Genomic DNA, 25,883 nt, shown 5'->3' with positions numbered 1-25,883 from the left:
AAAGAAACACCTTCTTCTACTCTCCTATGTTAAAAGTGTCTATGTGGAATGTTAAGGAGACAGCTGAAGGTAGACCTCTCTCATGAAGCAAGAGAAACCCTGTCAGCACTGGTCTTCACCGACGCCCTTTTGGGGCCCCGGAACTTTCTGCTGCAGTTCTGACAGGGAACCTACAGGCTTCAGAGGTCACCTGGATAGGAAAGATATAGACAATGGTGAGATGAATATCAAAGTTAGCAGCTGTATTGTCACTATGGAAATGGTGTTTCTGTCCAATAGATAAAATAGTTCATTGCACAATTCTGGAATCTGTAGCTGGGTTATATTTCCTTAACTTTAGCTTTGTGCTCAGCAGTAACACTGGCATTTGATGCACTTAATGAAATACTTTAGGTTACTGAATTAGTTGGGAAACATTCAAAGTTACTGCCTTCTGGTAGGCAAAAATAAAACTCAACAGGGCACCACACCAGAGGGGTTTGTTGGGCTATTCATGGTGTTAGACTGTGTGCACTGTCCAGACTGTCATTTCCTCCCAGAAGCAATGGTATTTGAATTTGTACTCATTTCTTCAGCTTGAGTTCAATGCAGTATATATTTACTCCTCATGCATTCATCTTTTTTAGCAGTACTGGAAATCCATCCCAATCTCCCATCCAACCTCCCATTCTATTTTTGAACAGTACTGGTAATCCATCCCAATCTCCCATCCAACCTCCCATTCTATTTTTGAGCAGTAATGGAAATCCATCCCAATCTCCCATCCAACCTCCCATTTTGAATAATTTGCCTTTAGATTGTTTGCTACTGCTCATCTCAAGCATTCCATTATGGGTCTGAGTGGAAAAGTAACATTATATGGAGAACAGATGTTAGTAGTGTTCATCCATCTTTTCTTTTGGTCTAGAATTGTGCTCATAAATTAAATACAGTGATGAAAATTATATTTCTTATCCCTTGCTTTTCTTGTGCATTTCTTTAATGGTCGCTGCAAGTATAATTAATTTGATGGGGAATCATCTTTTTTTGTCAGACTGTTCAGACCTGCTGAGATCATTTCTCTTCATTCCTTGTGCCCTTGCCCTTAATCTTGCCATTATTACTGATGCAGGTGGACATATATCATCTTCTTTGTCTTGTACATGTTGTGTGTCTGGCTTTGTCTCTAGGGCTTTGGGACGTACCCTAGGTCCTTTGCCCAGTCTCAGCCTTAAACGCTTTGGGTTCCATAAAGCTACATCACCAGGGTTGGGGTGCAACTTTCTCTTCCTTGTTTCAGGAATTGGGATCCTAAATAGAGGGGAATCTTCATATGGGCACTGTCTGAGATGTTCCATTTGTTGATGTAGAGCAATCTGCTGCTGATGTGCTTGAATGGCACGTTCCCTGTCACTTAATGCTATATATTCATATATTCCTCTGGTTGTATTAGAAGGATTCTGAGGGGCTGTGGCATTATTTTGAACATTGCACTGATTAGATTTCATAATGTTACATTGCTGTTGACTAGAATAGTCTTTCCGGGCCATGGAAAAACTAATATTTGGTATTATTCTGGTATCTGTTGCTGGCAATGGAATTCCAGAGGAGCTGGTACTAGGAGTTGCCTCTGATCTGGAACAAGCTTTTTGTGTCCCTGAGGAGCTAGTACTAGGAGTTGCCTCTGATCGGGAATGAACCTGAGGAGAATATGCTTTTTTCCTTCTGGAAGAGCTGGTCTTTGGACCTGCACTGGAATTGCTGGGCAAATTTGCACTGGATGATTGACCAGTCACAATGCCAGCATTGGCTCCAACTGGAGCTGCAACAGGATTAGTACCTGATGAAATGCCAATGATTCTTGCAATGGCATTCTGAAAAACAGTCATTGCTGTTTTCAGTGGTTGTCCAAAACGATTTCTTTTCCCCGAAGGGGAACTAGTGTTTTTGTTTGGATCCATATCACCTGGATCGATATGTCAGGAAAATGGATGGTCACTGTGTACTTAGCACTGAGTACTAAGAGGTGACTGCATCCGTCGACATCTAGATGTCAAATGACAGCTGTGAAGCCATAAACTCTGTTCTTATCTGATTAACTGATAAGGTTGTCATGGTAACAGAGTGTTACCATGACAACCTTAGCAGGGGTTAAGAGACCTCTGATTGGTTGTCATGGTAACAGAGTGTTACCATGACAACCTTAGCAGGGGTTAAGAGACCTCTGATTGGTTGTCATGGTAACACAGGTGGTGTGATGCTAAATCTATGTGGGTGGTCTAACAGCTGTGAAACTCGACACCATGCAAAACCTCTGACCACTGATAAGGTTGTCATGGTAACAATGGTGGTGTGATATGCTAATTAGCATAAATCTACGTGGGTGGCCAAAAGGCCGTGAAAGCGTTACTATAGAAATGGTTGCTTAGATTCTGGGAAATGCTCAGGCGCCTTGCTTGGGAGACTCTGGCTCCAACTCCCATTGGCTTAACATTGAGGCCAACTATGTTTGCCTCAACTAGTTTGAGTTCTGAGGGGTGGGTGGTTAATTGCCCCAGCAGGGGGCAATTAACCACCGTTTGTCGTAGACACATGAATGAGGTGTCAAACCGTGCGGCTTATTCCGGAAAGGGGTGCTATGACTTTTCTGAGGGGTGGGCGGTTAATTGCCCCAGCAGGGGGCAATTAACCACCGTTTGTCATAGACCCATAAATGAGGTGTCAAACCGTGCGGCTTATTCGGGAATGGGGTGCTATGACTTTTCTGAGGGGTGGGTGGTTAATTGCCCCAGCAGGGGGCAATTAACCACCGTTTGTCGTAGACCCATGAATGAGGTGTCAAACCGTACGGCTTATTCGGGAATGGGGTGGTATGACTTTTCTGAGGGGTGGGCGGTTCAACTTCACCTATTTACTTTCAATGGTGAAGTGTAAAATGCTGTCAGTCTCACAATTTTTATGCCTGAGTCCCCAAACTTTGCACAGTTGGTCACTGGGGGACTGCAGTTCAAAAATAGGAAAAGTGGGTTGGGCCACTAACAGCCAATCAGATTCCATCCATTGAATTTTATTCATTTAAATATAAAATGCTGCCATTCTCACACTATTTATGCCAGGGTGCCCACTGTTTGTCACTGCGTGACTTCGACTCAAGGTTAGAAAAAGTGGGCGGAGCAACCAGCCCCCAATCACAATTTACCTATTGAGTTTTATTGGTTTAAATTTAAACTGCTGCCGTTCTGTAACTATAATTCCTAGGGTCCCTAAACTCTGCAGAGTTAGTCACTGGGTAACTGCAGTTCCAGGTTAGAAAAAGGGGGTGGAGCCACCAATCAGATGTCACTTGTTGACGTTCAGTGGGGAAATTTAAATTGCTGCCATTCAGACAGTATTAAAACCAGGGTCCCCAAACTTTTTTCAGTGGTTTTACTATATAACTGTGGGTCCAAGGTTAGAAAAAGTGGGCGGGGCCAACAACAGATCAGATTTCATTCAGTGACATCATGCTTTTCAACCCAACATGATGTTTGTTCTCAAACTTCCCTTTCTAGTTGGTACAATATAATACGATACACGGAACACATCTTACACATACACTTTTTAGTGTAGACCTTAAATATGTCAAATGTGAGTTTCTCAGAAGCATGCTTCCTAGGATTGGTTGAGAGCAAAATTCTGGCAGATACCAGTGTATCCTCCTGAGGCATTTATACTTCAATACTTGAAAAGTAATTACCCTATCCTAGAAGCCTATCTACTTTGAAATTCTGGAAATATTTAATACACTAGGCCCTCCCATCTATTAGATGATCTATCTGAGTAAAGGTTGCCTGGACAAACTTTAAAAAATCTTGGGTCCCATATTTGCCACATCTTCAACCAAGGACAAGATAAGAGGTCTTTCTGTAATCTGGATTTCTAAACCCAAGTCTGCTAAAAAAAATAATTTAAACCTTAAATAAACCCAAAAGTATTGTTTTGTCCCCAATAAGGGATAATTATATCTCAGTTGGGATCAAGTACAGGTACTGTTTTATTATTATAGAGAAAAGGGAATCATTTAACCATTAAATAAACCCAATAGGGCTGTTCTGCCCCCAATAGAGGTTAATTATATCTTAGTTGGGATCAAGTACAGGTATTGTTTTATTATTACAGAGAAAAGGGAATCATTTAACCATGAAATAAACCCAATAGGGCTGTTCTGCCCCCAATAAGGGGTAATTATATCTTAGTTGGGATCAAGTACAGGTACTGTTTTATTATTACAGGGAAAAGGAAATCATTTTTAAAAATTAGAATTATTTTCTTACAGAGTCTATGGGAGATGGCCTTTCCATAATTTGGAACTTTCTGGATAATGGGTTTCCAGATAACGGATCCCATACTTGTATAGTCTGTATAGGCCTGCAAATAAAAACACTGTATTAGAGTCTGCCCTATTCTTCTGTACGACAAGATATGTAAAAAAAGATGAAAATATGAACCGTCAATGGCAGATCTGATGTCTCAACACAATAAACATTTTGAAAGATTTACAATTTATTCTCTTTGATGTGTATAAATGATAGGAGAATGATAATAAAGCTGTGTAAATACAAAGCAGTACAATATATGTTGGCACATTAATGTCACAGTGCACCATGCACAATCCCACCTATTCCTAAAGCTGGGGGTGATTTCATTCAATGGGATTTTACAACAATTTTCATACTACAGGTATGGGACCTGTTATCCAGAATGCTTGGCACCTAGGGTTTTCTGGATAAGGGATCTTTCTGTAATTTGGATCTCCATATAAAAATCATTTAAAAACCATTGAATAAACCCAATAGGCTTGTATGGCCTCCAATAAGGATTAATTATATCTTAGTTGGGATCAAGTACAGGTACTGTTTTATTATTACAGAGAAAAGGGAATCATTTAACCTCAAAATAAACCCAATAGGGCTGTTCTGCCCCCAATAAGGGGTAATTGTATCTTAGTTGGGATCAAGTACAGGTACTGTTTTATTATTACAAAGAAAAGGGAATCATTTTTAAAAATTAGAATTATTTGCTTATAATGGAGTCTATGGAATATGGCCTTTCTGTAATTCGGAACTTTCTGGATAATGGGTTTCCAAATAAAAGATCCCATACCTGTACAAATTCTTTGCTGCTTTGAAAAAAATATATATTTAAAAAAAAGGTTAGCGAGGCTACTGATAACTACTTAAGGATCACAATCAGGTATTTAATTATAAAAAAAACACGAGTCAGTTCTTTTGCATTTCTTTATTTGTTTAGTTTGTTTGCCTGATTGCTTGTGTGCCACTGATTTAGTTGTATGGGGGCCACCAATACTTTTTTTGTATTTAGTGCAAAATATGTTTCTAATTGTGCAGCAGAGACTGCCTCTTAATTTACTTTTCTGTGCATCGGCTAAAATATCAATACAAATATCAATATTTTATATATTTATTCAATTTAAGATTTTCTTGTGTTGTTTTTTTCCCATCAGAATAGACATCAGGAATTATCAGAGTCTCTTGGCCTTTGTATTTGCTGTCACTGAAATAAACAAGAACCCAAGACTGCTGCCCAATATCACTCTGGGCTTCCATATTGTAGATCACTGTTTGACTGAAGCAATGGCAACAATTGGAATGATTAACATTCTGACTGGAAAAGGGCTTCCCATCCCTAACTATCGCTGGGGCCTTTCACCTAACTTGGTGGCTGTTGTGGATGGCATATCTTCCAAAGTGACTCTCCTTATAGCCAGAATGTTTGGCATTTACAGATTCCCACAGGTACAAAAACCCTACATTGTTGCTTAGTATATGAATAAAAATCTAGGACTTATTTGCAGTGTTGCTCATGTTTTAAAGAAATAGCCTGAACCCAGGTATAATATATATATATATATATATATATTCTTTTTAACATCGGGAAAGCATTAGGCCTGCCATCAAGTCATCCTAGGGACTGAGGTTTAGATCCTTGGGATTTTTTATTTTGTTCATGTTCCTGCTCACAGAATGCCTGTTGGTAAGTGCTGATTCCCCAATCCACTTCCTAAATAGCATTCACCGGAAGAGGTTCATTTTGCCACTACACCACTCATCATTTTTATGGGTTGAAGAGTTCCTGTTAAGGTGGCAATACACAGGTGATTATAGCTGCCGATTGATCATGCAGGTTTGAATTTAAGTCGGATCAGGGACCGCATAACTTGCTCGTGTGGTCCCTGAACCGACCTCGCCAAGATCTTAGCATGTATGGCCACCTTTAGATTCCATTCAGCTGTTAGCTTTGTCTGTGGTAAGGGATGTATAATTAGGGTGTGAGCTTTATGACCTCTTGTCCTGTGTTCCCTGACACAGGAGGATATATTTTTTCTTTAAATGGAATAATTTATATTTTAATGCCAGCTGCCTTTCTCCCAATATCTTTCTGAAGGTTGACGTTGTTCCATGCATTGCTCTATTTAGGGTAGCATTGTTTTCTTTCCTAATTGATTTGGGTTTCTGAAGGGTGTCTCTTCAGAGGATTCTAGTGCCTTTAAGTCCAAAATGCCTTGTTCTGTAGCCAAGCTTTTGGGGTTCAGGAACACAACCCTCCCACTTACATTTAAGGCAGGCCTTAATTGGAGAAACTGGTATTACATATGGTTGCAGAGTATGAATTCCACTTTCAACTGGGCAAATGATTTCACCAAATGACTCCTTGGCCCCTGCCCATGACCCAGCCAGGGAGGGTGTCATTGCCTCACAATCGTGTCCATTTGGACCAGCTGACCAAGGCTCTAAGTGGACGCTACAGTCCTTTCAAAAACCAGGTTCACATTTTCATAGGACGAGTTAAGGTTTATACCAAGTAATTAGTGCCTGGAGGCTGGTGGCTGATATTTGAGTCCGAGTTAAGCCACCACCAGGGATATAATAGCTGACTGGCATAGAAGTACAACAGAATATTTGGGAGGGTAAGGCCTCCCTGTATAAGTCTTACAGCATCTGCATGTTGAGTTGCGGCCTCTCCCCAGTCCATACCAATTCTGTTATGCATGTGTCCAGTCCTGTGAACCATTGCCTGTTGGGTATGACTGGTGAATTATGGAAAGCATTGAGGCGTTTCAGTGAACATTTTCAAAATACTGATGTGACTTGGGAGGGACAATTATAAGCAAGTCTAATTTTGAAGCTTCATTTTGATGGATTTAACAATTGGGGCATAGTTTACATCTACATATTTAAGGGGGTCATGACGTATTACAGTCACCAGCTATGTAAAGGATTTTTCCTATTGTAATTAAGGACAATGGTATGGGTCCCTGAGGGCCCCTGGATCAATGGGAAACAGCAGCAATTTCCCCCCAAGTGACTCTGAGTAGTCTCCAAATTTTATGACCACTGCCAGCATCTTTGAAAGTGACTTCTTTTGGTCTGCTACATATAAAAGTATATCTTCTGCATATAGTGAGAATTTCTCTTCAAGCCTCATTAACTCAAGGGATGAAAACATAATTTTACCTCTTTATGGGTCCCTGGTAAGGCTTCACCTTGAGTATGGGGGGCAGTTTTGGGCACCAGTCCAGTCCATGCCCTTCCTAGTGATGTTGTGATGGCAGATTCTGTTAATACCTTTACGAATGCCTTGGATGATTTCTTGAACAATTCCTTTGGGATAGCCAGCTCTTTAATTGAACAAAACTGACCACCTTAGGACCTATCCATGGAACACAAATGCCCATGGGATTTTGGTGAAGACTAAGCTCTATACCCTCTGCCAAAGTGCTGGCCAATGACAACCGCTTTAATGTAATCCATCATTAATTTGTTGATGGCTAAGCAGTACATAGCAGCTTTGACCAGAACTAATTTAACAGTTTTTAGTATTTCAATTTAACCATAATAAATCCTAGCTTTGTGTTGTCTTTGCAGATTAGTTATGCATCCATGGATCCAGTATTAAGTGATAAAAATCAGTTTCCATCATTTTACCGCACTGTGCCTAATGAAATTGCCCAGTATGATGCACTTGTAAAGCTAATAAGATATTTTTCCTGGACGTGGGTGGGTGTGTTGGTTTCAGACAATGAATCCGGCCTAAAAATGAGCCAAATGTTACAGAAGGAATTTGCACTCAATGGAATATGTTTTGCCTTCCTTGAGTTCATTCCATACCGTGACGCCTTGGATGATACCAAGAAATTACAGATTGTTAGAAGTCTGAGTAACTCAGCTGTCAATGTTATCATTGCTTATGGTGACAGAGACTACATGCTTACTTTACATCTTATATTGTATATGTTTCCTATATCTGAAAAGGTGTGGATCATTTCCTCCCAGTGGGATGTTGCCAGTGGATTTGATTTCTCTTTTTTATGTTTTGACCCTTTTAATGGCAGTTTGGCTTTAACGCTTCATGCCAGTTCCATTCCAGGTTTTCAGGAGTTTTTACTAAACATAACTCCGAATGATTTTCCAAATGATATCTTTATTCATGCTGCATGGTCGGAACTGTACATTTGTTCATGGAAAACCAATGCAACAGATTTGAAATGCACCGGCACAGAGCAACTACAGAGTCAATATGAGCATTTTTACAGAGATATATCCATTTACAGCTACAGTATTTATAATGCAGTGTACACTTTATCAGACACTTTGCATTATTTGCAATTTCAGAAAAGGGAAGAAAAACAGGGTGCACATAAAATACAGGCATGGGAAGTGAGTCAGAACTGAAAGTAACCAATCATTTTTGACCAGTTGCACCATTTGAAACTGTTTCAGTGATGAAATGTTTTTCTCTATTTAGATGCACAAGTATATAAAGAAAGTCAGTATTACAGGTGGGGACGGGAATGAGTTACATTTTGATGAGAATGGAGATATGCCTTCTGACTTTGACATTTTAAACTGGATTGTCTACCCAAATCAGACTCTTGATGGCATCAAAGTAGGAACATATGCACAGAGATCTGCCTCCCAGGAACTGAGAATAAATGAAAGTCTAATACGATGGAGCCCATCTTTTAATGAAGTAAGATGCATGGAGAACATGTATAATCATAGACGTACAAATGCCTTACAATGCCACTGGGGCAGATGGGGGGGGGGGCTATATAATTAGGAGAAGTGATGAGCAAAATATTTCGGTAGGCATGGAATTTCCACGTTTCGCCACTGGTGGATTCATTTGAAACAATTCAGAGGAAAATTCGGCACGCGACAAGAAATTATCAAAAAAATTGATGCAAGTCAAAAAAATTTGTTGTGTGAGTTATTTTTTTACACGCATGTCAAAAAATTTTTTTTTATGCGCATCAATTTAGCCGTTCCGCAAATTTTTCGCTGAAATGGGACAGATTCGCTCAGAACTAATTCGCAGTGAGCAAAATTGTGGCGTTTCTTTAATTTGCATAAAAGTTGACATTTAGTTGAAATGCATCGATGGGAAGGGGAAATCAGACAGCAGATAAATAATGATTGCTCTACAATAGCATATACATTCTTTTCTTCTCCTCCTCCTTTTTCTTCTGCCCCTCCCAGACAGGAGGTAGGACTTATACCATACTTATACCAATTAAAATGAATCTGCCCTATAAGACCACCTGACTTCCCGTTATACATTTGCCAAAGCAGTACAGGAAGCGAAAATTGGGATGGAAAACCCTGTCATGTCACATTGATGATCTGAAAAAGTGGGATGTAACTCATTTGCTTTAATGTGTCAAAACAAACAGCACAAGGGTTATATAGCAGCTTTCAGATTCTCCAGAGTCTTATATTACTGTATAAAGTTATGTATAATTATAAATATTGCATATTTCTCTATTACTTGTTCTTCCCAGTGTAGCAACAAACAAATGTATGTTAATTAAATTAATTATATTATATCTATTTAGTTATATTATAACACAATAAAACATATATATTATTCAGACCCCACGTACACCTTGCAGTGAAACCTGCCTTATTGGGTTTAGGAATAAACCTAAAGAAGGATTCCCTGAGTGCTGCAATGACTGTGCACCCTGCCCAGAGGGAGAGATATGCAACCAGACAGGTGAGTGACCTAAAGATATAATTCATCAAAAAAAATTCTATATTTTATAATTTATTTACTACTATTTTAATTAGTTATCATGTCCCCCTAAAGCACATCCTGTCCAGTGTACATAATCACAACTTGCTCAGCCTTTGCTTAATTAAGACTTTCCATTATTTATGAGCTGAAAAATTCATCGCACAGATTTTTTTCCAGAAAAGACGCAGGCAACAAAACAATTGTGCGAGAAATGCGTTTTGCAAATTTTCTTGTCGTTTTACAAGTAGTGATGAGCGAATATGTTCCGTTTCGCTTCGCCGAAAAATTCGCGAATCTTTGAAAAGATCCGCGAAACGGCGAAAAATTCGCGAAACGGCGAAAATGTCGTGCGACAAAAAAAATTGTCGCCCGTGGCTATTATTTTGTCGCGCGGCTATTGTTTCGTCTCCCGCGGCTATTGTTTTGTCGCGCGGCTATTATTTCGTTGCGCGTGGCTCTTGTTTCGTCGCCCGCGGCTCTTGTTTCGTCGCCCGCGGCTATTGTTTTGTCGGCCGCGGATATTATTTCATCGCCCGCAGCTATTATTTTGTCGCACGGCTATTGTTTCGTCGCGCGGCTCTTGTTTCGTCGCCCGCGGCTCTTGTTTCGTCGCCCGCGGCTATTATTTTGTCACGCGCTATTGTTTCGTCGCCCGCGGCTATTATTTTGTCGCCCGCGACTATTCTTTTTTGACGCCGACGACAATTTTTGGACGTGCAGCGAATTTTTCCGCGGCGAAATTTTTCATCCGTTTCGCGAAACAATCCGCCAATGGCGAAACGCGGAAATTCGCCGCGAATCCATGCCTGGCGAAACTTTTCGCCCATCACTACTCATAGACCAAGTGCCCTTAGCAGCCGACCATTCTCTATGCTCCTTGCCCCTAGGCCGCACCCTAATGGTTAGCCCCATATAAATTTGGAGCTATTAGGTGCTTATTTTTCCACATAATCTCTCAGATGTGTCAAATGTTTTGCCTGTTCTGCGCTGATGAAAGCTGAAATTTAACTACAAATGCAATGCATTATCACTTCAGCAGTAAGCTGCTATAAAAGGTTTAGCAAATGCATGCAGAATCACTTCGAATATGATTGGTTAAACACACACTGTAACCTGCAGGCAACTGAGTGATGAGCCATAAAATCAATTCTTTTATGGAATGGCAGCAGAGGTTGCAGGTTCAGGAAGTTTAAGACAAAATCAAACAGTAAAAATCTTGAGTTCAGATGGACCCTTGCCAAAATCTTCAAATAATGCTCTCATGGTTTTATATATTTAATTTTGATGGATCCGTATGGAAACCTTTTGATGTTTTCAGACATGCAGACATTAGTATCCAAGCAGAAAACCAACAGATGACAAGTCATGTCACCAGACTGCCACCTAGTGTGGAAGAATAAAATAGCAACATGATCACAATTGGTAACTTAAATCCATTTACATTTAAACCCCATTATACAGTATATTGTATTGAGCACAAAAAAACAAACCAACAATAAATGTAATGTGAGCTATATGATGGAGAACATATTTACTCATTTACCCAGGCCAGATAATGAAAATAGACATGCTTCTTATAAAGTTGGAATGCCCTTGTAAAACTAACATAATAAATCAAATCTGGTGAAGCATTCGCTGCTAAGCATGTTATAGACTGAGCTTGCAGAACCATGGTGTGGATGATAAATAGCTGCTTTAAGAGATATACGTATGTTCAGCACCAACATCATTGTTTAATTTATTTTTATTTTTGTGCAAAATTTCCCCTCACCTTCTGTAAGGTGACTTCTGGGCCTCCCTAACTTGATATTTGTAGATTGTACACAGTGTATGGGAACTGATAAAACTCTTTAAAGGAGAAGGAAAGGTAAAAATCACTTGGGGGGCAAATGTTAGGCACCCCCAGTGATTGTAATCGCTTACCTTTTACCCCGGGCTGATGCTCCTGAGAAAACCCTGTTTAACATTTGGCACCCCCAGTGATTTTTAAATGTCCTTCTCCTTTAAGTGAGGGTTGGAGTCTTTCACTTTAATGCTGTGTGCAGCATGATGCACATAAATACCTTCTGTTTTAAAAGAGAATTAAAGAATGAATTAATGGGAGTGCCAAAAGTACAACTTTGTATAAATTACCCCTTATTGATATTCAATAATAAACTGTATTAATATAAATAGATTAACAATGTTACTTCTTGGAAAGATCCCCTGATTCTGTGTAGTTACCAGGAAAAGCAGCAGCCAAAGGCCAAATACAGTCACAACTCCACCATGTTACAGAGACCAGAGGGGTAATTTTCAATGCAGAACACAGTGTGCAAAGTAAACAAAAAGGTCACAATCTGCATTTTCTGTATTGCTGCAGTTCTTTGAACTTCTCTTCAGAGTGCAGAGACCTGCCACTTGCCCCTTGACTAGTGCACTCTATCCAAGAAGGGGCGGGTGAGGCACATAGGTTTCCCCCATTCCACCCATTACCAGTCTGCTAACTTGCACATCACTCTGACATGCAAGTTAAGGAGCATCAGAAGGTGCAGTTGACAACAGGGCCCTGTCTTTACCACTTGCTTTATGGCAGGCTGGGTTCAGCCGCACAGGCAAGGTTCGGACACTGCTCTCCTTATGATTGATTTCCATCTGGCACAAAGAGCAGAACACATCTTACTCTGGGCGTAAGTGTTTTCTAGGTGAGCACTAGGGGAATGCTCTTGTGCTTCTTGGTGAACAGAAATAAAGTGCATTACCCCTAAAGCATGTTACTAGGTGTCCCTATAGACTAGAGGTTCCCCAATTGTGGGGCTGCATCTCTAGCGGGGGTCGGGCCTTGGCAGGGGAGGAGAGGGGCAATATGAAGGCCAGTTAGAATAGGATTTGGGGAAGGTGTCAACTTCTGAAATCCCACTTTAAAGGTTAAATAAGATGGGATTTGGAATAGATGCTTATTTTCTGTTCAAAATATTCTGCTTAATAACTGTATAACAGTGCTCTGGAAATGTATTTTGAGCATTTGTTTTTACCTGCCCGAGAGGTGATTTTACTCAGGAGGCCATGTGCTATTACCCTTAGTAGTCTGTTGGGATATTTCATTTCTTCAAACAATTCATTGGCATCAGTGATCATTTTATACATAAAACTCCACACATCTGCTGCCAAATCCCCCAAAAAGTGAATTTGTTTTGCTCTAATAAAGTAAATGATTGCAGATTCAGAACAATATGTCTGCGGAAAAGCCAAGCCAATATCTCAGAATGGAGTACTGTGTTTATCCCATATTGTTTCATTACGTAATCCTTTTCTCGTTTATATGCTGATTTCCTGCTGTATATACTGAATATCCATCCTTTTATAAATATACAGTATCCAGTTCTGATGGCCTGCAATAAAACTTACATTTATGAAATAATGGGGAAAAACCTCTTACATGACAGAAAAAAAGAACTGAAGACATACAGCAGCAACTTTGGCTGAAAACGTATTTTATTTTACAGTTTTGTAACCACGAAACTTTGATACAAAGCTCAGCAGACCGCATCTGTTATAAACACTCTGTTCATTCTTGTCAACTCATTTGTAGCATCCAGTAAAAGAAATGTTTACAGAGAACTGAAGGCGTAACAAATTTCATCATTCCAGCTGTAGTGATGCTTCAGCTGTGATTTTTGGCCAGCAAGAAATCCAAAATAAATAGCATGATGTTAGAGAGAACAGCACATCTAAACTGCATGTAATGCTCACTGAGAGTTGCTTGCAAAGCAATAACAAAGATTTGATTCTTGTACATCCATTTACTGTTGCCCATAGTTCTGTACCTAATCCAAAGAGTTCCACAGAGAGCCCTTAAACAAAAGGGATGAATTAAATGATTTGGCAAGTTTCAAAATTGTACAAATTGTTGAGGATTATCTGCCAGGAAATAATTCTCAGATACAATATGTGGCAGAGACAAGAAATGTGGCAGACACAAGAACCTGTAAGAGAGTAGGCCAGTTATTTGAGCAGCTCCAACAAGGAGTAAGGATGGGACCAGTGCCCTGGCAGCACCGTGCCAGACAGGGATCCATAGAGAGAGGAAATTAGCTGGAGTTTTACAGCCTGTGGTCATTTTGGGCAAAGATCACCAAATGAGTGAAAGTTACTTTATAAAGCCAGTATTAACTTGTCTACATATTGTCTTGCATCTGGAAATACATTCTTAGGGAAATGTAATTAAATTATTATGGTTTAAAAAAATATAATCATTTTGCAAAGTAAAATTCTTCATTAGACTGCTAAAAAAACTGCACAAGTTCCATCTTTTTGTTGCATTTTTTTGCAGTGTCTTTATTCCATAATCCTCCTTGTTTCCAACTCTCTTGTTTGGCATCTGTGATACTCTATGTTACATGAAATCACTTGGGTGTATTGACTAGTTTAACTGGGAGTATGGTCACCAAGGCCCCAAATTTGCTTATTGCATGTAGAAACAGAAGACATAAAATTAGGTCCAAGCACATGCATTCCCCAGTGTAACAAGAGAAAGGAACAATGGAAAGATTTTGAGGTTGCAGTACCTGCCAAAATAAAATACCTTATTGATAATAATTAATGAACACAGATAAGCTATTCCCAAATCATGAAAATTGGGGTAAATTTACGTCCAGGAACTTGTCTGAATATTTGTTATTATTACAATATGTCCAAAATCACCTGGAACTTAAACTCTATACTGAAACGTGATAAAGGATATGACATATCCTGCCTTGTTTAAAAGTTTAAGTATTATTGATTTTCCAAATAAAATGCAAAATACCAAAATAAAACAGAATATGATCTTTTAAAAAACAGTAAAACCATACAATGTTTGTGGAACGTAACACATTACCATGAAATAATGAAATACTGACAATTTACCTTTATCTGTTTATAATCCAAAGAAACTCAGAAGACAGGAGGGCTTATTCATTAGGCCATAAAATAGACAAAGAACCATTCAAAACAGGATTCACCATAGAATACTTGCACTTATCTATATTAGAGACAATTTGCCAGTTGAGCTGTGTGCAGAATTTTTCTAGCCTACATGGTGGAGGGTCGCTAATAGAAGCCAGTTTTGACCACTCCCCCTTTTTAAACTGCACCCGCTTCAAACCACACCCATGTTATCACAAGAGCTTTTAAGACCATCCCCATATTAATGGTGGTTGTGCAGCAAAAACCCAAATGGTTGTTGCTCACTGTAGGGATATCCCCTTTTGTGCATATGTGAAAGAATTATATAATGTCATATTAAGACATACCCTTAAATCCATTTGTCTCCCCTGTGGATAGCACAGCAACCCCCAGCATATAATTACACACCTTAGGGCAATTATTTTCCATATTTAACGCACTACTTCATCCTTCACCTAATGAATCAGTCGTATCTGAACACCCCTGGACTTTGCTGACTTCTTTAAAAGCAAAGTTGATTCCATCCGCAAACATTTTTACCAACCTTTACATACCAGTAATCTCAGCCTTCCAGAATCTCCTCTCTCCCTATTCAGCTCCTTCAGTCTCGTAACAGAGTTCTCCGATCCTCTCCGCCTACTTCCTGCTCGCTGGATCCTATGCCCTCATCCCTACTAAAACAGTGTGCCCCTGCCCATACTCCAGCTCTTACCCACATATTCAATTCCTCTCTGGCTTCTGGTACTTTTCCCTCTCTCTTCAAACAAGCCTGTGTCAAACCCATTCTTAAAAAGGCTACACTGGACCCATCCTGCCTTTCTAACTACCGTCCTGTCTCTCTCCTGCCCCTAGCCTCTAAATTCCTGGAACGTCTTGTCTTTTCTCGTGTCACTAACTTCCTCTGCACCCATAATCTGCTGGACCCTATGCAGTCTGGTTTTCGGCCTGCGCACTCCACTGAGACGGCCTTATGTAGAGTGGCAAATGATCTCCAGGCTGCCAAGGCCAAAGGACGCTACTCGGTTCTCATTCTTCTAGACCTTTCCTCTGCTTTTGATACTGTCGACCATTCTATTCTTATGCAAATTCTCTATTCTCTGGGTATCCGGGATCAGGCTGCATCCTGGTTCTCTTCCTGTCTCTCTAACCGCTCCTTCTCTGTCGCTCTTACTAACAAATCCTCTACCCTGGTTCCGCTTAGTGTGGGGGTGCCTCAGGGCTCTGTGCTTGGTCCTTTGCTGTTCTCCCTGTACACTCTCTCTTTAGAAGACCATATTTCTTCTTTTGGTCCTAAATATCACTTATATGCAGATGACATCCAGATATATTTAGACACCCCTGCACGGACTACTGATGTTCAAACCCAGATTGGTAACTGCCTCCTGGCTATCTCCTCCTGGATGAACCGACGCCAGCTCAAACTTAACCTAGCTAAAACAGAGCTCATGATCTTCCCACCCAAACATAGCCCTCCTCCTCCTTTCACCATTACTATTGACGGCATGTCCATTAACCCTGTAAATTCAGATAACCTTGGGGTTATCTTTGACCAGTCACTCTCCTTCTCTAACCAAATTAATAACACTGCCAAAACCTGCTGCTTTTTCCTCCGCACACCCCTTTCTTTCACAAGTAACAGCTAAAACACTAATCCATGCCCTTATCCTTTCCCGCTTAGATTACTGCAATCTCCTACTGACCGGCCTCCCAGACTCCCACCTCTCTCCCCTGCAATCAATCTTAAACTCTGCTGCCAGGATCCTCCTGCTCTCTCCTAAGAGGGAACCTGCTCAGCCTCACTTAAGCTCTTTAGCATGGTTGTCTGTTAAGCAAAGGATAGCTTACAAAATCCTTCTGCTAACATTCAAAGCCCTTTACTCCTCTGCTCACTACATTTCTTCACTGGTCTCTATGCATGTTCTTGGTCGTCTCCTCTGCTCCTCTCAGAGCCCTCTGTCTTTTTACACAATCCGCATCCACTGCGCTCTCTCATCTTAAACCTTTCTATCTCGCTGCTCCTTACCTCTGGAACTCTATCCCTGAATCCCTCCGTAGGGAAAACTCACCAACTCTCTTTAAGAAAAAGGTCAGCTGTTACCTTCTGGAGCACTAAAACATTATTTTGCCCAGTCCTGTGCTTAAGGGCAAATGCCCATACCTGGTGCACTCTTACCTTCCAATTTATGCCTGTATGTTACCTAACCACTTAGACTGTAAGCTCTACGGGATAGGGACCTCCTTCCTACTGTGTCTCATACCACATGGCACTTATTCCCTGTGTATTTATACTTATTTATTGTATTTATTATAACACTTGTCCTCCCTGTGTGTAATTTTGTATTTTGTAAGATTGTACAGCGCTGCGTACCCTTGTGGCACTTTATAAATAAAGTTATACATACATACATACACATACATATAATGACTATTTACAAATGCTAACAAACTCCCAGAACAAATCCCTGCCAGGTTTGCCTCCTACAGGCAGCATAGGGCAGGCAGAGTATGGCACACACAGGCAGCATAGGGCAGGAAGAGTACTGCCTGTGTGTGCCGTTCTCTGCCTGCCCTGTGCTGCCTGTGTGTGTGCCATACTCTTCCTAAAAGTACACACAGTTGTTCTCATAGTCCCCCCTATCCCAATCAAATCATGCCTCAATATCAGAGGGATATTTTAATAACTTTCTATCCAGACTGGCTTTAGGTTGGGTTGAAAAAAGACCAAAGTCTATCATGTTCAACACCTCCAAACGAACCCCAGTGCACATGTATACACACACTTATCTATAAACTCCCATAGTAACTATATTTCAAATATATGAACCATAATATCATCATCAATAATAATTGTAGGTTTTAGTATCACAGTAGCCTTGGATATGTTGCTTGTTCAAGAACTCATCCAGTAGCCCAATGACCCGTAGGGAAACAGGGGCATGACGTAGCAGTAGGACAGACATAGCCACTCCCAGTTTTTTATCTGATTGGCTGTTTCATATTGGGGTATAAATAGCTGGAAAACGTTCCCGCTCCTCATCCATTTTAGGCAGCATAGGAAAACGCCCACCCTCCCTCCCTATAGAGGTGGAGGCAACGAGTGGTGTTGGCGGGGTGATTGAGTTGGGGGAAAACAATGGTTGGGTTAGGAAGGGAGTTTGTTAATTGTTTGGGGATGGCATGCCTGGAACCTCAGGGGTAAGTAAGTGGATTAGGAGGTGAGTTTTGTTGGGTAGGGGGTTCCGGGCTGGAAGGGCAGCTGGCAGCGCCAGTTGCGCTGCGCAGTTATTGGCTTGTTATGGTGTATGTTATGGTTTATGTTTATTTGTTCTTATGATATGTTTTAAATTAAAACTCTAATTGTTATTAATAAATGTTCTGCGGCCATTTTATCCCAAGAATTGGTGTCCGTGTGTTTATTGGGGTTGGTAAGTAAAAACAGGCAAAGGGGTTAAGGTTGGGAGAAAAGCGGGTCAAGATCCGACGTTGCTCACGTCAAGGCGCCTCTTAAAGGCATTAACAGAATCTGCCATTACCACATCACTAGGAAGGGCATTCCACAGCCTCACTGCCCTCACCATGAAAAACTACCTACGCTGCTTCAAATGAAAGTTCAGTTTCTCAAGTCTAAAGCCGTGGCCTCTGGTTCATTGATCTTTTCTATCTGTCTATTATGTCCTCCAAAGTTCATGTAAAGAGAAATAATTTCCCCTCGCAAGCTGCTTTTCTCCATAGAAATCAACAAGTCAAAAGGGATGATCATGTCCCAAAAAAAAACAGGCTCAAATGTAGAGAGGTCTATTGCATTAATAGATTAAAAACTTTGCTGCCAGGGGGAATAAGGGTTAAGACGCTTGTGCATTTTTTTTTAATCTTCTTTAATCTTTTTACCTTTCTTTTATTGAAATTTGCCTTTGGTTTATATTTAGATGTTTTATAAATTACATACCATTATCAACTTGAGAGGTTCTAAAGATGCTCAGTGGTGTGTACTGGTCCATAGACTATAATGGTTTATCATTTTCTTAGTATACTTTGTGTGTCATGTGATTGTGACATGTGACCTGATCTGTTCTTTAAACCTTTAGTGGACTAATTGGACATTTATGGCTTGCTGTCTGGACCTTGTCTATCATTGCTTTGTTAAAAAGCAATTTGCTTATAAAGGATTTTTCTTTCAGTGGTGCTGCCATATGAGGGCATGAGTATGACTATATATGTAATATAAACATAATATAAGAGGATCTTGGCACTCACCCATTGTCAATATATATATATATATTTTTTTTTTTTTTGTGGGGGTCATTTATAAACACTGGGCAAATTTGCACCTGGACAGTAACCTGGTAAGGTGCAAATTTTCCCCAAGTTTATATATGGGCATTTAGCTAGTAAGAAATGTCCTGACAGTGCAGCGTCAATTACGCAGGCTTCCTTACCTTAAATCCTTCCCCCACCCTGGTACCTCAGAGACTATAATGATGTCCAGGATGGGATAGAAAAGGCCACAGCTTTATTAACAGAAAATATATAACTAGATAAATACAAAAATAATTTATAAAATAATCAACATCAACATTCCGCAGCAGCTTCAGGTGGGCAAGTGAGAGCAGGCAACCAGAATCCACCACTCTCCTGGGACCCTTGTCCGAGGAGGTTACCATCCACCTTTTGACACCCATGTGCCAAACTGGGGCTTAGCCCCCACCTTCCAGCAAGCATTCCTACCACAAGCTGTGACAGCATAAAACCCCTCCCCAGCCCAATCCAACGCTGCTTGTACACAAGGGCGGGCGAGCAGGACAATGCTCCTTGACTTCCACAAGGTAATTGCATACCTCCCAACATTTGAAAAACAAAGAGGGGCAATTTTTTGGCCACGCCCACTTTTGTGACCACGCCCCAATTAACACACTCCATTTTTTTCTAAAAATACTCATTTTATATAGTTGAAATGGTGGGATCGGATGCAAATGTGCTATACCCTCATACTGTACTACCTAAGGAAGCCCACAGAGCCCCCCCATACACAGTGCCCTTCATACACACAGCCCCCCCATATACAGTACCCCCCATACACAGTACCCTTTATATACAGTACCCTTTATACACAGAGCCCCCCCCCCATATACAGTACCCCCATACACAGTACCCTTTATATACAGTACCCTTTATACACAGAGCCCCCCCATACACAGTGCCCTTCATACAGAGCCCCCCATACACAGTACCCTTTATACACAGAGGCCCCCCATACACAGAGGCCCCCCATACACAGAGGCCCCCCATACACAGTGCCCCCCCAAACACAGTGCCCACCATACACAGAGGCCCCCCAAACACAGAGCCCCCATACGCGCTCCGACTCCTTGCGCTGCTTCTCTCATGTGGCTCCTTCGCCGGCGGTCCCTGGCCCTTTTATAAGGTTGCGCCCCGTGTGTACGTGTGACGTCATTACGCACGGGCGCAACCTTATAAAAGGGCCAGGGACCGCCGGAGAAGGAGCCACATGAGAGAAGCAGCGCAAGGAGTCGGAGTGCTCATCCCACTGTCACGGATCCTTCTATAAATGTCCCGCATTTCCGTAATCTATTACGAAAATGCGGGACATTCAGGGAACTATCCGGGACAGCGGGACGAGCTATAGAAAGCGAGACTGTCCCGCTTAAAGCGGGACAGTTGGGGGGTATGTAATTGGTGCCACCTCTTCCTCTGCTGTTACTCTCAATATGCTGGTCCCTCCTCCTACTTTACAAACCCTCCTTACCCCAGTCCTAGTCTGTATTAGTTAACCCCTTCCAGTCCCCCCAGCTCTTCCTAGCACTGTCAATGCTCCTGTTACCTTACAGGTACAGAGCCCCCTTCCCTTCAAACAAAACAGGAATTGTATGTCCATATATTAATTGCATTTTTAAGTACATTTGTAGTTGCCAAATGAATCTTGTCAGCACAAAATGTAAAACATTTGCAGTGTAAAAGATACATTTTGTTATAACAAGAAAATTATTTATGTTCTTTTGAATTATTTATTTAATTACAGCAGTCTTTGTATGCACAGAATATACTGTTAGGAGTGCACAAGCTTTTCTTCCCTCACTCTGCCACTGGGCTTGAGGACCCGTTATAGGGTTTTTTTAAATTAGTGCCCAGTGTCTAAGTATTTTAGAATCTGGAGTGTATATTTAGAACCATTTTAGATTCCAGGGAAATTAACTATGTGAAAAACTCAGCTAGAAAGATTCAGCCTCAATATGAATAGCTGAACATGTGTAACCATTATAGCAAGGGGCAGTAGAGGGTGCTATAGGTTGAAAATAGCTGTCAGCAGATAATTCCTACAAACTAAGCAAAATAAATATAGCATACAGGTGGACCATAGTTTTCAGCAGAGGCTTTTAAAGGGACAGTGTTATGCGCTGAGCTCTAAATACATTTATGGTAAAAGTCAGAATAATACTTTCTGTGCTATAATTTAACATCTGCAGTACAAATTATTTATTGTGTTTTTTTGCTTTTAAGAAATGGCAGAGCTTTCTAATCCAGAAACCATGATTTATTCCATGACTGGCAAGCCAGCAAGCAGCAACCATCCAGCTATTGTGAACTGGAACCCCCAGTGCAACCATTGTAATGCTGTCAGAGCCACATTACTTTATTCCAAATGTAATAAATAGAACAATATGACAAGTAAACACTATAATCACTCACATGTCTTATATGGATTTGCAGTGGACATGACATGGTAATATGTTGAGTGAAGTCAGCTCCATATTATGGGTGGTGAGCGGGGGTTATACCAGGATTTCTTAATCTTTATTTTAAAGCACCCTGTGGGAATCAGGGAATTTTTTTTTTAACAAGTTATACAGAACAAGTTATGCACCTAATTTGAATTACTAATTTAAACTGTATAAAGTGCTGTCACAGTGTTGAAGAAGAATCATATAGACCCACCACCGTTAATAGAAAGGAGACATTTTATAACTTATTATTTTGCCTTTAAAGCACTTGCTTGATGCTTTCACATTACTTATCTGTTTCCCCATGTTCCTCTATGAGGGGGCTGCCATATTTGTGCCACAGGAGGCCGTTAGCATTAGAAGCTATAACTGACAGGCTGAGAAGGGACAGTCAGGTTGGCAAAACAGTCAGGTTTAGGGACTTACATACAAAATCAGCCCTGTCAGTGAAAAATGATCAACATAATCTATAGGGAACTTCTTATGTACATTTATATTGTGAAGAGTATTTTTTTAGTGTCAGTATTGCTTTAATGCAGCTTGATCACATTGTAATACATGTATTAACACAATGAATTCAGAAGCTTTATAAATTGTCAGATGAATTGAAATTTAAAATGCTTGTATTTAGCTCCAAAAAAGTTCTCATTCAATTTTGCATGATTAAACTAAAGTTCCAGAGGCCAATTAGCTCTATTATCTATATTTCTCATAGGGGTTCCTTTCAGTTTGCCAGGATAGAAACACTATTTTAATAACCACTTTGCGGTAAACTTGACCCTCAATAGAGTTTGTCCTCTTACCTTCCTGGTTCTGTGTTTCATCTAGGCTTCTGACTCTATTACTGTCCTGTACAGACCCCTGTTTCTTGGCCCAGTTACTTCACAGAATCTCTTACTGACTTTATATTACAAAGTATTTAGTCATTGTTTTTTACTGTATTACTCTATTAAAGGAGAAAGAAAGGTAAAAACTAAGTAAGCTTTATCAGAAAGGTCTATGTAAATACAGCCATAAGCACTCACAGAAACGCTGCACTGACTTCTATGAAAAAAGATTTATTGTGTCTGTAATTCCTGTGCCAGAGACACACAGCTTTCTGTTCTCTCCTCTTTCCTGCTCCCCCATCCCTCAAGAATGCTACGAACTCACTCCCCCCCTTAGGAATGTGGATCTGAGCCAATCAGCAGGAAGCTGACTCATAGTCTAACTAACTGAGCATGTTCAGTTTGGTCTTGGTGTCTGTGCAGGAGCGAGGCATTATGGGAACTTTCTTTACAGGGCTCAGTGTTTTTTCTTCCTGTTTGGCTTCAGATCTTCTGAACAGGTGAAATATGGGGAGACTTAAGGGCACTATTGAGACAACTGAAGGTATGCCTGCAGCTTGAGATTAACTCTTTACTAGCCTTTCCTTCTCCTTTAAGTCTATTTGCATAAATGCTTGTCAAACCTTAGATAAAAGGTCTCCTTAATTTCACTGACTATAAACTGATACACATTAGAGAACAGACTGACAATGGATCTATTAAATGATCTTCAAAAACAAGATAAACTTCTGCCTTTCTGTCCTTTCATGAGTTTTTATTTTGGCTATAAGATAGCTTTCTCATTTGTACAGGAATGGGATTCATTATCACAAAACCCATTTTCCAGATGTAAACAGTCTTTAACACACTGGATTTATTTTCTTTATTATTTTGGTATTGATGAAGACATCCAGCAGACATACCCAAAGGTATAGCATCTGATACTTGCAGAGTTTAATGCAACAGATGTTCTAAACCTGTCCTTGCTCAGATGTGCCAACTTTTATACATAGATAATCATCCAGAAGAGCTGCAATACTGGTTTAGTCCTTGAATCTCCAGGGCTCCTCCGACTCCTTGTTGAGCTGAATTGCTGGTTTTCCCTCACTCTGGTTCCAGCCTAAGATGGCCTATTGGCCATAACTTACTTTCTCTTCCTTCCTGCTCCTTCGCAAAAACAGCAAGATCCACCCCCTGGCTTCAGCATGTACCAAACATTAACTAAACATTTAAGTATTTACACATTTAGCAACATATCAACATTGTATACATTAAGGATATATTCTCACTCTATATTTTACCCTTACACAGAAAACTCAGAATTATGGGAAGGCCATGTCCCATAGACTCTATTTTTAGCAAATAATTCTAATTTTTAAAAATGATTCCCTTTTTCTTCATAATAATAAAACAGTACCTTGTACTTGTAACTAAGCTGCATTAATCTAAAGTGGTGACAAAACAATCTTACTGAGGCGCAATGTAAGGTGGCCAAGGGACGCACCAACTATAAGTTCAGGGCTGTATACAGACCTATACAACTACAGAAGATCAGTTATTCCTCGCAACTAGGCACTACATGGGTTATATAATAAGAAGTACAAAGTTTGCCCAGGAGCAGTAACCCATAGCAACCAATCAACAGGAAGCATTTACTGGTCACCTGTTTAAAAGCAAACATCTGATTGGTTGCTATGGGTCACCGCTCCTGAGCAAACTTTTTATATATATATATATATATATATATATATATATATATATATATATATATATATATATATATATATATATATATATATATATAAAATATATATGGGGTTTAAGTATGTGGGTATGTGCATACAGGTCAAAATTTCAAAATCATACATTTACCATATGTTTTTCAGTAGCTAGAGCCTGGGAAATAAAAGGCTTAGAAAAAAGTAAATTCTAAAAAGCAATAACAGAGAAAAAAAACACATACACAACCCATTCATTCCAACTGACAATACAATTTATATTTATCCTACGAATGTAAAAAATAATTTTTTTGAAGTAAAGTCCTGGATTTTATGGCAACATCAGCTGTGCTGTATCTAGCCGTATTTTATCTGTTGTGTAGACATCATTTCACCTGTACTATTATGTTCCATAGAGCCATAGATATTACATATTCACAAAACGATTCAAATCAAACTTCAATCCCTGTAGTTATGATGTGACATTTTCTATGTAAACATTGTATAGAAACATTTTAGGGCATTTTCTGGTGTCACTGGTTCTTTAAACACATTCACCCTAGACATTAATAAGAATATATAATTCATTGTTTTCAAATGGATCACTTTGGTATACAGAATCCATAATTACTGTATTTCTGCCCCTCCAAAAAAGCTGAGGATGAAAAAATAATAAAAACCAAAATTGCAGGAAATTTATAGAAAACATTTTTTTTTTTATAAAAATAAACCAAATCTGAAATTTAATTAATAAGAAGACAGAGATGCTCTTATTGGTTTGGGCCCTGCTAAGACTGTGTCAAACGTTTTTCCTGAATTAAAGATTTGAATGGGCAAAATAGTTGGCACCAAGTAAATTACTGACAAAAAAAGAAAACAAAAGAAGTTGTCTTTGGAGACGTGTTTGATCCTGGAATAATAATTTAACATCAGGTATCAATGTATTTTTAACCTTAGGGGTATATGTAAAACCATCCGCTGAAACCTGCATTATTGTATTACACTTTATTTGGAACTTCCACAGTAACAGTAAAAGAACTAAAACATCTTTGGTTTCTATTTAATGATGTGGATAATTTTCCTGTGAGCATCAAATAGCAGCACAGTCAATGCTCTCAGAAGAAAATGCGCAGTTGCCACCTCCACCAGACCTCAATCACTTCCAATACAGAACAGCATTTCCAAGTAATAGTGATAAAACTGCCTTTATTACAGCTTTGGGCATGTTATTGGGACTAAGTACTTTCCTATGACTCAGACCCACTTACTTTATCTATTATTTTTATTTTACCCCTCATTTTTGGCTTTCCATTTAATAAATGGTTTGTTCTTGCACGGCATGTATTCGAGGTTTGTCCCATTTTCTGCTCTCTGTTACATGAGCTCCCCCTACAGGTTCAGCCTACTTTAAGGACTCTCAGTGATGCCTTCTGATTCACAGACATTCAGCCCTGTTCTTTCCTTTTCTTTCACCTGTTCTAGTTAAACAAAACACATTTCAAAGCTCATCTACAGATCCACAGTAATGCATTTATCCATGATGCAACTGATACTCATGTTCCACTATTAATTACAGGTATAGGACCTGTTATCCAGAATCCTCAGGACCTGGGGTTTTCTGGATATGTCTTTCTGAAATT

The 25,883-nt window shown here is 39.9% G+C and overlaps 1 protein-coding gene across 1 annotated transcript; it reads left to right on the top strand.

Annotated features, from left to right (window-relative positions):
- Positions 1 to 1,955: 1,955 nt before the first annotated feature.
- LOC100489578 (vomeronasal type-2 receptor 26-like) lies at positions 1,956 to 21,834 on the top strand. Its single transcript, XM_002936702.5, has 5 exons — positions 1,956 to 2,005; positions 5,483 to 5,774; positions 8,785 to 9,009; positions 9,912 to 10,035; positions 21,499 to 21,834. The coding sequence occupies exons 1-5, from the start codon at positions 1,956 to 1,958 to the stop codon at positions 21,651 to 21,653; spliced, it is 846 nt and encodes a 281-aa protein (XP_002936748.3). The 3' UTR covers positions 21,654 to 21,834.
- The last annotated feature ends 4,049 nt before the right edge of the window (positions 21,835 to 25,883 follow it).

This window comes from Xenopus tropicalis, chromosome 3, assembly GCF_000004195.4.
Source record: "Xenopus tropicalis strain Nigerian chromosome 3, UCB_Xtro_10.0, whole genome shotgun sequence".
Lineage (NCBI taxonomy): Eukaryota > Metazoa > Chordata > Amphibia > Anura > Pipidae > Xenopus > Xenopus tropicalis.
The sequence above is the reverse complement of the archived record's forward strand: the minus strand, read 5'-3'. Positions and strand labels throughout refer to the sequence as shown.